The 15219-nt window shown below is 40.6% G+C and overlaps 1 protein-coding gene across 2 annotated transcripts in view; it reads right to left on the bottom strand.

Moving 5' to 3' along the window:
* The window catches only part of usp43a (ubiquitin specific peptidase 43a), a 283302-nt gene that overhangs the window by 39839 nt on the left and 228244 nt on the right, over nt 1–15219 (bottom strand). For both annotated transcript variants that reach the window (XM_061983704.1, XM_061983705.1), the window contains exon 12: nt 2387–2506. In XM_061983704.1, coding sequence (XP_061839688.1) covers nt 2387–2506 — 120 coding nt within the window. The remainder of the gene's footprint in view (nt 1–2386; nt 2507–15219) is intronic.

Genomic DNA, 15219 nt, shown 5'->3' with positions numbered 1-15219 from the left:
TGGGTTAAAAATATTTTTTGCAAACCAGTAATTATAGTCTTCACATTATGTGTTGTTGTTGAGTGTCGGTGCTGTCGAGAGGTCGGCGGAGTAACCGTGTAATACTCTTCCATATCAGTAGGTGGCAGCCGGTAGCTAATTGCGTTGTAGATGTCGGGAACAGCGGGAGGCAGCGTGCAGGTAAAAAGGTGTCTAACGCTTGAACCAAAAATAAACAAAAGGTGAGTGCCCCTAAGAAAAGGCATTGAAGCTTAGGGAAGGCTATGCGGAAGAAAACTACAACTGAACTGGCTACAAAGTAAACAAAAACAGAATGCTGGACGACAGCAAAGACTTACTGTGGAGCAAAGACAATGTGCATCCGAACATGACATGACAATCAACAATGTTCCCACAAAGAAGGATAAAAACAACTGAAATATTCTTGATTGCTAAAACAAAGCAGGTGTGGGGAATAGCGGTCAAAGAAGACATGAAACTGCTACAGGAAAATACCAAAAAAAGAGAAAAAGCCACCAAATTAGGAGCGCAAGACAAGAACTAAAACACTACACACAGGAAAACAGCAAAAAACTCCAAATAAGTCAGGGCGTGATGTGACAGGTGGTGACAGTACACCTACTTTGAGACAAGAGCAACATTGATGCACTCTTGGTTATGCTTTAAAGTCATACCCAACAATTGACTTTAACTTTTTACTGTCAACTGAGATTCGTTTTTTTAATGATTTCTGCTGGTGGTGTGTCTCCGGATTTTTTCAACGCAAAAAATGTGCCTTGGCTCAAAAAAGGTTGAAAAGCACCGCTCTATACAACAGGAACTTGCCTTTAAAGGAGTTTGCTGCAAAAAATGTTTCTCTCAAATTTTGAACTAAACTCGGTGTCATTATTGGGCCACCGTGTGAATAGACCTGGTACATGTATACACCATTCCTTTTTCCCAGCCAGTACAATGACTTGATTAAGTGTGAGATGGGTGCGTACAGTACTGTGGCTCACTGTGAAGGTGATGCATGTGAGCTCGCAGGTGCTTATCGCGGCCATCCTTCTTACACATAGGCAGAGCACAGCACGTGTCAATTTGTAACAATGTGCGAACAGCAAGTCAAGTGCAAGACAGTGGTTTCTCTATTGTTATGCTCTGCCGCACCTGATCGCAAAAGTGAAGGATTGTATATCTAAGTTGAAGAAAACTTCTCCAAACTGGACTTTCAGACTAAACAACAGGGCACATACTTTGCATACAAATAAAGGGAAACCCACAAATGTTTTTCAGTTTTACAAAAAAAAAAGTGATTTAGAAGTATTTGTAGTAGAGATGTCCGATAATATCGGACTGTCGATATTATCGGCCGATAAATGCTTTAAAATGTAATATCGGAAATGATCAGTATCGGTTTTAAAAAAGTACAATTTATGACTTTTTAAAACGCCGCTGTACGGAGTGGTACACAGACGTAGGGAGAAGTACAAAGCGCCAATTAACATTAAAGGCACTGCCTTTGCGTGCCGGCCCAATCACACACACAAGTGAATGCCAGGCATACTTGGTCAACAGCCATACAGGTCACACTGAGGGTGGCCGTATAAACAACTTTAACACTGTTACAAATATGTGCCACACTGTGAACCCACACCAAACAAGAATGACAAACACATTTCGGGAGAACATCCGCACCGCAACACAACATAAACACAACAGAACAAATACCCAGAACCCCTTGCAGCACTAACTCTACCTCAACCCCGCCTACCTCCACCTCCTCATGCTCTCTCAGGGAGAGCATGTCCCAAATTCCAAGCTGCTGTTTTGAGGCATGTTAAAAAAAATAAAGTGCCATGTTGGCATTTTTTTTCCATAACTTGAGTTGATTTATTTTGGAAAACCTTATTACATTGTTTAATGCATCCATCACAACAAAATTAGGCATAATAATGTGTTAATTCCACGACTGTATATATCGGTAACGGTTGATATCGGAATCGGTAACTAAGAGTTGGACAATATCGGAATATCGGATATCGGCAAACATCTCTAATTTATAGTGCTGTCAAACTATTATTTTTTTTCAATCAGATTAATCACACTTTTAAATTTGGATTAGTCATAATTGATCACAGGTTATTATTTGCTTCCATGATTTAATTACATTGTTTGTAATTCATCACAATGGCCTAATGCATTAAAATTGACTGTGCTATTGAATACATTTTGAATACATTATATTTCCCAATTTCAAGTCGATACTCTAAAAGAGTCAGTGCCTCGCCATGAACCTCACTGCACATCACAGTGGAAATGTTACGGATTTTAGTCTGTGATGCTTTTATAAATGTGCAATGAAATGTAAGAAGTCTCCGGCAGACGGCCCCTGCTGTTGGCTTACCTGTCGGAAGCGCTTCAGGTGCAGAATGAGTATGTCAGGAAGCGTCCAGAGGCTCATCTTCACCATTCCCTGCTGGAGCTGCTTGCAGTGAGGACACTTCCAGGCGTCATCTGGGGCGAGCTGGAAGTATTTAGGCAATGTCAGAGTTTTTTTTCCCTGATTGTGCCTTTATACACCGCCTTAATGACAATACAACAGGGGTGTCAAAACTAATTTCATTGAGGGCCACATTGGAATTATGGCTGACCTCAGAAGGCCACATGTAACAATGAATACGGTATATATAAACACAGACACACAATAACCTTGTTATACAATTAGCAAAGGCAACTGTTTTTGAGTACTTGTTCTGAAATCGTACGTCAAGATGACCAGCAGATATTTAATAGTTTTCTTTTTTTTTTTAATAACCCAAACAAAAATGCTTAGAACATCAGTTAATATTCAAAATGTAGAACATATGCAGTTGCATGTGCAACATAAATACATTAGGCAAGAAAGGGCTTTTTTATTTTTTATTTCCAGCCTTTTGCAGGCTACATTAATTATGTAGTGGGCCACATACAATGGTGTGGTGAGCCACATAAAATGATGTAGTGGCCCACATAACATTGGGTAGTGGGCCACATAATATGATGTGGTGGGCCACATACAATGATTTGGCGAGCCACATTTAAAATATGTGGCCGACCACATAAATGCCATGATGGATCACAATAAATCATGTGGGGGTCCACGATAAATGACGTGGCGGACTACATAAAATGATATGGCCTGCCACAGTTAAAATTTATGGGATGTGCAACATTAAAATTAAGTGGTGGACTACATAAAATGATATGGCCTGCCACATTAAAATGTATGGGATGTGCAACATTAAAATGAAGTGGTGGACCACAATAAAATCACATGAAGGGCCAAATAAAATGATATGGCCTGCTACATTAAAATGTATGGGATGTGCAACATTAAAATGAAGTGGTGTACCACAATAAAAATCACATGAAGGGCCACATAAATTAATGTGATGTGCCTCATTAAATTTATGTGATGAGCCACATTAAAATGAATCGACAGACGTATGAGTCATCGGGCCACGCCCCGATGCAAGATGGCGCCAGTATGTGCTTTGGCCTGCCGTCTCTCGCTGTCAGCTCTGTTCGTTTTTGTGTTTTTTGCGTCTATTTTCGTCTCTGTCAGCTCACTGCTTGTGTATGACCGCCAAACACTGTTGGATCTTTGCCCCTCTCCCACTGATATGATCAACTTCGACGTTGGTTTTTCGACGTCCCAGTCAGCTTTTTCACCTGGCCGGATTCCTGCCTTCCTTTCCCGCCCCCTGGCTCCTCTCCCCCGGCGGAAGCGTCTCCGGCGCCGCGGTAAACGTGGCGGCCAGCTGGTGAAAGTTAGGGCACTCCTGGCCCGGCTTCCCGTGGCTCCCCGAAGGATGAATGGTGCGGTATCCGGTCTCCTCCTGCACCCACGCTCGCTCGATCCGATCGGCTCCTGGCTGGTTCCTATCGTTGGTTTGGAGGAAGAAGCTTGCCGTCGTCGCTCCTGCTGTCCCCGCCCCCGGAGGCGCGAGGTGGATCACCGCCACCTGCGGGCTGTGTGTCGGGCCCCACCCGGATTAATTGCGGCCTTGGACGTGCTGGCCCCCGCCAGGTTCGGTCTTGTGAACGCAAGATCTTTGACAAACAAAACTTTTATCCTGAAGGATTTCTTCACTTCCCGCGGACTGGACTTCCTCTGTGTGACGGAGACATGGCTGAGAGCCGGTGAGTCCGCCCCTCTTAATGAACTTCTGCCTCCGGAGTGTTCCTACTTTAATTCCCCACGGCCGTCCGGTCGAAAAGGAGGAGGATTAGCAGTCGTTTTTAAAAATGACTTTAAATGCCGTACGTCAGATCCGCCTACAATCCTCCTTTTCAAGCTTCGAACTGTGCATGTTTGAACTGGGTCTTTCTGATGTCGTCCTGTGTGCCGTCATCTATCGACCACCCAAGTACCACAAAGACTTTATAACTGACTTTTCTGAATTTCTGGCTGAAATCCTGCCCAAATATGATCGTGTCCTTATTGTGGGTGATTTTAATATTCACACCTGCTGTCCAGATGAGCCGCTTTCCAGGAGCTTCCTGAATATAATCGACTCATTTAACTTTGTACAGTCTGTGTGTGGTTCTACACATGAACGCGGGCATACACTCGATTTAGTGCTCTCGTATGGTTTGTGTGTTTTTAATTTGGACATTTGCGACGCTGTGTTCTCTGATCACATGCCGATCCTGTTTGATATTGCCACGCAGTGTCCAGTTAAATTGTGCGCACCGCCCCAACGCTCTCGCATGTTTAATTCTTCGTCTCCTGCTCGGTTCTCCTCTATTTTTTTGACTCTTTGTGATGATAATTCTGCAGCATCTGTGTGTCTGAATACTGAAGAGTTGGTTTCTGGGTTCAACTCTATCTGTTCACAAACACTGGACACGATCGCGCCTTTCAAATGCCGCCGCGCTAAAGCCACGCCTCAACCCTGGTTGAATGACGTCACTCGGGCTGCCAGGCGCGTATGTAGAAGAGCAGAGAGAAAATGGAAAAAAGACAGGCTGCATGTGTCCTTTGCCATTTTTAAAGAAAGCCTGTTTTCCTTTCAGATGACTGTAAAAGCAGAAATGAATATATATCTATCTCAGATTATATCTTCTAACTGTAACAACCCCAGAGTTCTGTTTAAAACTATTAACACTGTCATTGATGCTCCCAAATCTGCTGGTTTTGATGCTTCTTTTGAATTCTGTGAAAATTGTCTCCATTTTTTCACTGACAAAATTGTGTCAACTAGAGCCAGTCTATCTCAGCCTTCATATGACCCTTCTGTTCCCCTGCATTTCTCTTCTGTTTTCCATCAGTTTGAGCCGGTGTCCTTTTCTTTTTTAAGTGACACAGTTAGTCATATGAAGCCCTCTGGTTCTCCTGCAGATGCCCTCCCACCTCGCCTGTTTAAGGAGGTACTTGCTACTATTGGATCAAGTGTCCTTAACATTATCAATAGTAGCCTCTCTTCTGGAATAGTTCCAGTAGAGTTTAAACATGCAGTGGTACGACCTCTACTTAAAAAACCCAGCCTCGACCCCTCTCTCCTCTCTAACTTCAGACCTATCTCTAATCTTCCATACATTTCCAAAATATTAGAGAAGGTTGTCTACAGTCAGTTGCTGCCCTTCTTAGAGGATAATGGTATCACTGAGCTGTTCCAGTCCGGTTTTAAAGCCCTCCACAGCACAGAGTCAGCGCTTCTAAAAGTTTTTAACGATATCCTCCTGTCCACTGATTCTGGTAAATATGTTGTCCTGGTGCTTTTAGATCTGTCTGCTGCGTTCGACACCGTCGACCACGCCACCTTAATCACTCGTCTTGAGAACTGTGTGGGCATTAAGGGCGCCGCCCTCAACTGGTTCCGGTCGTACCTAACCGACAGGAGTTTTTGTGTAAAAGTAGACAGTTTTATGTCGTCCACAGCTCCTTTACCACATGGGGTCCCCCAGGGTTCAATCCTAGCCCCAATTTTATTTGCGCTTTACCTTCTCCCCCTTGGTTCTATTTTTAGGAAGTACAGTATTGCATTTCATTTTTATGCCGATGATTGCCAGATTTATTTTCCCATGGCACAAAATAACACGGTTCAAAGTCTTATTGACTGCCTGCACGACATCAAAGTCTGGCTTTCAGCTAACTTCCTGAGCCTAAATGAAGACAAAACAGAAGTTATGTTGTTCGGTCCAAGTCGCCCTCCCTCCCCCAACGTTGACCTCGGCACTCTGACCCCGTATCTCAGCGACTCTGTCACAAACCTGGGGGTAAAGTTTGACTCAGATTTTAAATTCGAAAAACAAATCAGCAGCGTCGTTCAAAAAAGCTTTTATCAATTACGCCAAATAGCGAAAGTGAAACCGCTTTTATCAAGACATGATCTTGAGAAATTAATCCACGCTTTTATCTCGACTCGTCTTGATTACTGTAATGCCCTGTATGTTGGCATTAGCCAGGCCTCCCTCGCCCGCCTGCAGCTCGTACAGAACTCTGCTGCTCGTCTGCTAACACAGACCCGCAGACGTGAGCACATCACCCCTATTTTAGCGTCCCTTCACTGGCTCCCTGTGCGTTACCGAATACATTTTAAACTCCTTTTATTTGTTTTTAAATGTCTAAACAACCTCGCGCCAACCTATCTCTCCGACCTCCTTCAGCCTTACTGCCCCTCCCGATCCTTAAGATCAGCCGATCAGCTGCTGTTGACGGTCCCTGACACAAGGCTGAAGCTTAGAGGTGACAGAGCTTTCGCCGTTGCTGCTCCCAAGCTCTGGAACGACCTACCCCTGAGTGTTAGACAAGCCTCCTCTCTTCCTGTTTTTAAATCTCTCTTAAAAACATACTTTTATTCCATGGCTTTTAACACTGAGTGATATCCATCCTGCAATGGCGCCCCATAATACACCTGCTGTGATCCTGTTTTTATGTTTTTATGTTTTTATTAATTCTATTTTAATTATTATTTTTTTTTATCATGTTCTGTTTGTGTTGTGTTGTGTTTGCTCGGTACTCGTTTTATCTTTTAACCTGCTCATTGTACAGCACTTTGGCTACCCCTGTGGTAAATTTTAAATGTGCTTTATAAATAAAGTTGATTTGATTTGATTTGATTTGACAGCCCAAATGATATGACGTGGCGTAACACATTACATTTTTGAGACCTGCCACGTTAAAATGAAATGGCGGGCCGCATGTAAAATAATGTCAGGAGGGTTGGCAAGTATGCCACCCACCCACCGTCCACCTTCTTCCATAAGTGGCGACCTGTCAGCGTTCCTGTTCTGTTCCTGTACAAAGATTGTCTAAGCTCGTGCTGAAATGTAATTTGTTGCACTTGTGCAATGACAATAAAGAGCTTCTTCCTCTTCTAAATAAAATACGTAAAATGTAAGCGTCATCTAAAAGTGTTAAGCTTTTCCCAAAGGCAGCAATCATAAAAGAAGCTTTCAGCACATACATAACGTTGACATCTATCGTTATATTTTGACAAAGACGGGGTAAAACACCCGTACTCATAAACAGCGCTTGCAACAAGAAAAAGGCAACAAACATGGCTATAGACGCAAAATTATATCATCAAATGCAACCTTACTCGAGCAGAAACTATGCATGATTTATCCGAGAGAGTCTTGATCCCAATTGCCTTGACCCAGCCACACACAAATAAGTTTTTCAAGGTGATTTTTTGTCGCGTAGAATGACACCTGGAGTACCAGACAACATGTCTGGGAACGCGACCGACTAATAATCCTTGCGTTCACTTGAAAAATCTTTGGGTTTTTTACGTATACAGCAGGCATGTGATTTGAACTTAAAGGCGTACTGAAATGCGATTTTCTTATTTAAACGGGGATAGCAGGTCCATTCTATGTGTCATACTTGATCATTTCGCGATATTGCCATATTTTTGCTGAAAGGATTTAGTAGAGAACATCGACGATAAAGTTTGCGACTTTTGGTCGCTGATAAAAAAAGCCTTGCCTGTACCGGAAGTAGCAGACGAGTAGCGTGACGTCACAGGTTGTGGAGCTCCTCACATCTGCACATTGTTTACAATCATGGCCACCCATTAATTTGAGCGAGGATGAAAGATTCGTGGATGAGGAAAGTGAGAGTGAAGGACTAGAGGGCAGTGAGAGCGATTCAGATAGGGAAGATGCTGTGAGAGGCGGGTGGAACCTGATATTCAGCTGGGAATGACTAAAACAGTAAATAAACACAAGACATATATATATACTCTATTAGCCACAACACAACCAGGCTAATATTTAATATGCCACAAATTAATCCCGCATAACAAACACACCTCCCCCCTCCCGTCCATATAACCCGCCAATACAACTCAAACACCTGCACAACACACTCAATCCCACAGCCCAAAGTACCGTTCACCTCCCCAAAGTTCATACAGCACATATATTTCCCCAAAGTCCCCAAAGTTACGTACGTGACATGCACATAGCGGCACGCACGTACGGGCAAGCGATCAAATGTTTGGAAGCCGCAGCTGCATGCGTACTCACGGTACCGCATCTGCGCATCCAACTCAAAGTCCTCCTGGTAAGAGTCTCTGTTGTCCCAGTTCTCCACAGGCCAATGGTAAAGCTTGACTGTCATCTTCCGGGAATGTAAACAATGAAACACCGGCTGTGTTATCCGGCACAACAGTCAAGGGGTGCATTCTACGGCGGGGGTGCGTTATCCGGCACAACACCTGCCGCAATACACCGCTTCCCACCTACAGCTTTCTTCTTTGCTGTCTCCATTGTTCATTGAACAAATTGCAAAAGATATACCAACACAGATGTCCAGAATACTGTGGAATTTTGCGATGAAAACAGACGACTTAATAGCTGGCCACCATGCTGTCCCAAAATGTCCTCTACAATCCGTGACGTCATGCGCAGACGTCATCATACCGAGACGTTTTCAGCAGGATATTTCGCGTATTGGCTTGTTTTGCAATGTTAAGATTGCATTATTGATATATAAACTATCAGACTGCGTGGACGGTAGTAGTGGGTTTCAGTAGGCCTTTAATGAAAAAGACCAAACATAAGCCGGAGGTCTGGGGGCTGCAGGTCTCCAGCCAGGTCCAGGTGGCGGGGGAAGAAGGGGATCAACCCCTTTTATCCAGACGCATACATTTGTCCAAATGTGGCCAAGTAGACGCATTGTGGGTTTCCTGGGCATCGTCGACATCGCTAAAAGAAAAATCTAAGGAAGAGAATCCTTCTGCCTCTAGTTTTTTTGATATATAAATCGCTCGCTTGAATATTCCCTCTTCTCTCCTACGACTCTCTCGTCGTCATTTGGAATGTCTGTTGTGATTTCCCGTCCTGGTTCCATGACCCGCCCAATCTTGCCTCTGATTGGCCTGTCCTTAATGTTTTGCCTTAATCTTAACCAATCGTGACTCATCATAGTAAACCAACCAACCAATTATGGATTTTCAATCATCATTGTTGTCTCCCGTATATTTTGTCCCCTGCCCGTGGAGTTACTATCTCTACGTAGCTTCGATTCTAAAGTTAATCATTTTGAATGGAAAACCATAGTTTTACCGCTGCAGCCGTAAACCAGAATGGATGATCAAAAACAGTACTCATTACGGGAAAACTGTAGTTGTTGGCAGGTATGGCAAAGAGACGGATCAAGATTTTAACACACATTGTAGGTCGGAAAAAACGAAGAAAAACGGAAAATATTTTTTAAAATATTTTTTACAGATGAAAAAGATGGATTTCTACGGAGCCCCTAAAGGGACATGGTGGATTTTTTTTTTTTTTATATATATATTTAATTTTTTTTTTAGACATGTATCTCGTGCGCACAAGATACATGTCTAAAAAAAAAATAATATATATATATATAAATATTATTTTTTTAAATAAAATGTTTCTCGTGCGCACAAGATAGTTTCTGTTGCGCAAGAGATACATGTCTAAAAAAAATATATATATATATATATATATATATATATATTATTATTTTTATTTTTTTAAATAAAAAGTTTCTCGTGCGCACGAGATACATGTCTAAAAAAAAAAAAATTATATTTTTTTGGTTTTTTTAATAATTTTATTAAAAGTTTCTTGTGCGCATGAGAAAGTTTCTCGTGCGCACAAGATAGTTTCTGTTGCGCACGAGATACATGTCTAAAAAAATAAATATATATATATATATATTATTATTATTTTTATTTTTTTGAATAAAAAGTTTCTCTTACGCACGAGATACATGTGTAAAAAAAAAAAATTATATATATTTTTTTATTTTTTATAATTTTATAAAAAGTTTCTTGTGCGCACGAGAAAGTTTCTGTTGCGCACGAGATACATGTCTAACAAAAAATATATATATATATATGTATATATATATTTTTTTTAAATAAAAAGTTTCTCGTGCGCACGAGACAGATGTCTAAAAAAAAAATTATATATATATATTTATTTTTAATAATTTTATAAAAAGTTTCTTGTGCGCACGAGAAAGTTTCTGTTGCGCACGAGATACATGTCTAAAAAAAAAAATATATATATATATATATATATATATATATATATATATATATATATATATATATATATATATAATTATTTTTATTTTTTTAAATAAAAAGTTTCTCGTACATGTCTAAACAAAAATTAAAAATTATAATTAAAAAAAAAAATAATTTTATAAAAAGTTTCTTGTGCGCACGAGAAAGTTTCTGTTACGCACGAGATACATGTCTAAAAAAAAAAAAAATTTAAAAAAAAATTATAAAAAAATGTTTTTCCCCCCATGTCCCTTTAGGGGCTCTGTAGATTTCTGACTATAGACGGAACATCACATGCCTTTGTAGCTCCTATCTGCTTTTTGTGGTAAGATCTAGGCCCCTTGCGTACTCAGATCGGCCCCACTGTGTTTGCTGCACAGTAGCCATGTTGGTTTGGAGGCCCACCACTTCCTTGACTTCAGTTCTAAAGTCACATGACTGAATACAACCTATTTGTACACTAGATGGCTAGTAATAATTAATTCAAACAATCCACTTAAATTTATTGGAATTGTACGGAAAGTGGATCAAGTTTCTTGACAATTATATGTACAAAAACTGCCCTCTACTTCTTAACTTGTACTGCCTTGCTCATTACTAACCCCGCATAGCAAGGTTGCACCACAGCAACACTTAGCAGAGCTAAAATGCAGAAGTCATCCTGGTATTACAATCAGCCTTAGACATAGCTTAAAAAAACTAACAAAACGGTATCATGACACAAAAAATCTACATTGTCTCGTTAGAAAAAAATATCCCGATTTATTGCCAAATCAATATTTTTTTTCCAGACCCTGTGAGTGAGACTAATATTGTCTTCATCAGGGGTGTCCAAACTTTTTGACCTGGGGGCCGCATTGGGCTAAAACATTTGACCTGGGACCGAAAGTCAACTGCATGTGATTTCCTTTTTTTTTTTAAACAGTACATTTGCATTTATTTGTTGGTATTTTCAAAGGAATTCCAAGTTGATCATTATTATGTTTAACTTAAAAAATAAATCAATCAAATGAAATTTCTTAATTTAAGTGCTTTATGGTTGTCGTGGCATGCCATTCCACCCTCCCAAACCTGACCTTCTGAATAAATGCAGCATTTTGCATGTGTTAATAATGAAGCTAACCTTTCCATCAACAATCAATGTGTGTTCTGTTGCTATGGTTACAGTAAATGCCAAGCTCAAATAGATCATCAAGACTTATTCAAACTCAGGACTTGGGTAAAACGGAGAACCGCGGAACAAGTTTGGATTGAATCTGCTTAAAGAGAAGAGAAGTAGATACCAGTATATGAGTCATTTCAACACAACTGGAGCTGTTTTGTGGGCTGCTTTGACGCTCGGTAGGTTGTCGTCGCTGTCTGTGTGAAGTTTAATGACTGTCACTCACGTCTCCCACCCCCTTGTGTTGAAAGCAAGTACAGTATTATACAGGATATGCAGAACAGAGTATTCTACAACCAGATGTGTGATAGCACAATTTACGTGTCACATAAGAGTATGATATACATAGACACATATGTATGTGTGTATATATATATATATATATATATATATATATATATATATACACAGTCGTGCTCATAAGTTACCCTGGGAGAATGTATGATTTCTTGGCCATTCTTCAGAGAATATGAATGATAACACAAAAACCTTTCTTCCACTCATGCTTAATGGTTGTGTGAAGCTATTTATTGGCAAACAACTGTGTTTACTCTTTTTAAATCAAAATGACACAAGAAAGTACCAAAATGACCCTGATCAAAAGTTTACATACCCCAGTGACTTTGATCTGATAACATGCACAAACGTTGACACAAACATGTTTGAATGGCTGATCAAGGTTCCAATTCTCACCTGGGACATGTTTGTTTGTAATTAATGTGTGTCTATAAAAGGTCAGTGAGTTTATGGGCTTCTGACAGACCATTGCATTTTTCATCCAGTGCTGCACAGATGTTTCTGGATTCTGAGTCATGGGGAAAGGCAAAGTAATTGTCAAAGGATCTGCGAGAAAAGGTAATTGAACAGCATAAAACAGGAAAGGGGTATAAAAGGATATCTAACAGTGACGTGCAGTCACTAGAGGCAGGTGAGGCGGGGCCTCACCTGCCATCATGGAAAGAAAAAAAAATGTAAAAAGAAGAAAAATTAATTAAATTGTTATATGTATGCAGTGATTATACTATAAAGTTATTTTCCATTTAACTTCACCAGTTTTAGATTATTTTTATTCAAAATCACTGAATTTTCACATTTGCCGTTCAAATACTGAGAAGAGACGGTGCGGTGAACAGCAGCCAGTTGAGGCACGTCACTCAGTGCCTCAACATGGACGGACTCGGCTAACTGCTGGCCTGCTGTGCAGTGAGACCGTATTGCTATATGAATTATATTATACATTTCCATAGTTTAGTTAGCTGAGGTATATAATGTACAGTGTATTTTGTCAACAACTGTATGTGTGTAACGTATTTCTTGTGCTGAGCGATCATAAAACAGCTGCAAAAGACGCACTGGCTGATGCTCCAGTAGCCCCCCCCTCCTGCACCCCCGCCGTAGAATTGTTATATCAACTAAAGCCCACACTTAAACTTTCCACGTGCAAGATTGAATCTATTTAAAAAAGTTATTTCATAAGAAGCCAAAAAGTGCAAAAACAATAATGTTCGTGTTGGAGGAGTTGTGAATGACTGCAGGGCCACAACATTAGGTACACCTGCAGACTGCAGGTGTATCTAATTCACAACTCCTCCAACATGAACATTATTGTTTTTGCACTTTTTGGCTTCTTATTAAATAACTTTTGTAACCTATTTTCATGGGCTTTCCTATTTGTGATGTTAAGTTCCTGTTATGCGCTGTTATACAGTATATGCCTTGAGCTCTTATTTTGAAGGCGCCAAGAGCGGAAGTGATGACATGTTGTAGTGGAGCGGAGGTTTTTGAAAGAAGGTAAATAAAGTGGTCCTCGTGTAAACTGGAGCCTCCGTGTTTGTTATTTTGTAGTTTCATACAGTATAGGCGACATTTATAAACCCTCGGTTACACTTTTTTAAATAGATTCAATCTTGCACGTGGAAAGTTTAAGTGAGGGCTTTAGTTGATATAACACACCCGTAAAGGGTTCATTAATCCAGCACAACAGCGGCGAATGGACTTTATTTATAAGTAAAGGTAAGACCATAATAACGTTTTTTTTTATTAAATGTGCTTTTTTGTGTGCTACAGTTTGTATGTGTAAAGTTAAAGTTAAGTTAAAGTACCAATGATTGTCACACACACACTAGGTGTAATGAAATTTGTCCTCTGCATTTGACCCATCCCTTGATCACCCCCTGGGAGGTAAGGGGAGCAGTGGGCAGCAGCGGCGCCGCGCCCGGGAATCATTTTTGGTGATTTAACCCCCAATTCCAACCCTTGATGCTGAGTGCCAAGCAGGGAAAAATGCTGGTATGAGCTTTTAAACATTACCCGTTAACTGCTGCCAATCAAATGGTGAATAAGATACTCTTTAGGGTTCATATGTTTGTAAATCTGACTGTGATGAAGTCAGTGCCTCAACAGCCATGAACCTCACCGCACGTCACTGATATCTAAGGAATTGAGACTGCCAATCAGCAGTGTTCAAACGCTAATTAAGAAGTGGACAATGAGGGATTCAGGTAGACGAGCAAAGATTTCAGCCACAACAGCCAGGAAAATTGTTCGAGATGCAAAGAAAAATCCACAAAAAACTTCAGCTGAAATACAGGACTCTCTGAAAAATTGTGGTGTGGCTGTTTCAAGATGCACAATAAGGAGGGACTTGAAGAAAAATGGGATGCATGGTCGAGTCGCCAGAAGAAAGCCATCACTCCAAATTACTTTGTTCCAGAAGTTTTGAGGCTTGTCTCTGTGCTGTTTGGCGTAATGTAAGCGAGATACTTTGTGACATTTGCGAAGAAATGGCTTTCTTCTGGCGACTCGACCATGCAGCCCATTTTTCTTCAAGTGCCTCCTTATTGTGCATCTTGAAACAGCCACACCACAATTTTTCAGAGTCCTGTATTTCAGCTGAAGTTATTTGTGGATTTTTCTTTGCATCTCAAATAATTTTCCTGGCAGTTGGGGCTGAAATCTTTGCTGGTCTACCTGAATCCCTCATTGTCCACTTCTTAATTAGCGTTTGAACACTGCTGATTGGCATTCTCAATTCCTTGGATATCTTTTTATACCCCTTTCCTGTTTTATGCAGTTTAATTACCTTTTCTCGCAGATCCTTTGACAATTACTTTGCCTTTCCCCATGACTCAGAATCCAGAAACATCTGTGCAGCACTGGATGAAAGATGCAATGGTCTGTCAGAAGCCCAGAAACTCACTGACCTTTTATACACACACACTAATTACAAACAAACAGGTCACAGGTGAGGATTGGAACCTTAATTAGCCATTCAAAACCTGTTTGTGTCAACTTTTGTGCATGTTATCAGATCAAAGTCACTGGGGTATGTAAACTTTTGATCAGGGTCATTTGGGTACTTTCTTGTGTCATTTTGATTTAAAAAGAGTAAACAGTTGTTTGCCAATAAATAGCTTCACACAACCATTAAGCATGAGTGTAAGAAAGGTGTTTGTGTTATCATTAATATTCTCTGAAGAATGGCCAAGAAATCATAAATTCTCCCAGGGTATGTAAACTTATGAGCATGACAACGGATTC

The sequence above is a fragment of the Nerophis lumbriciformis genome, linkage group LG25, assembly GCF_033978685.3.
Source record: "Nerophis lumbriciformis linkage group LG25, RoL_Nlum_v2.1, whole genome shotgun sequence".
NCBI classification, from domain to species: domain Eukaryota; kingdom Metazoa; phylum Chordata; class Actinopteri; order Syngnathiformes; family Syngnathidae; genus Nerophis; species Nerophis lumbriciformis.
This window is presented reverse-complemented; position numbering and strand designations above follow the sequence as displayed.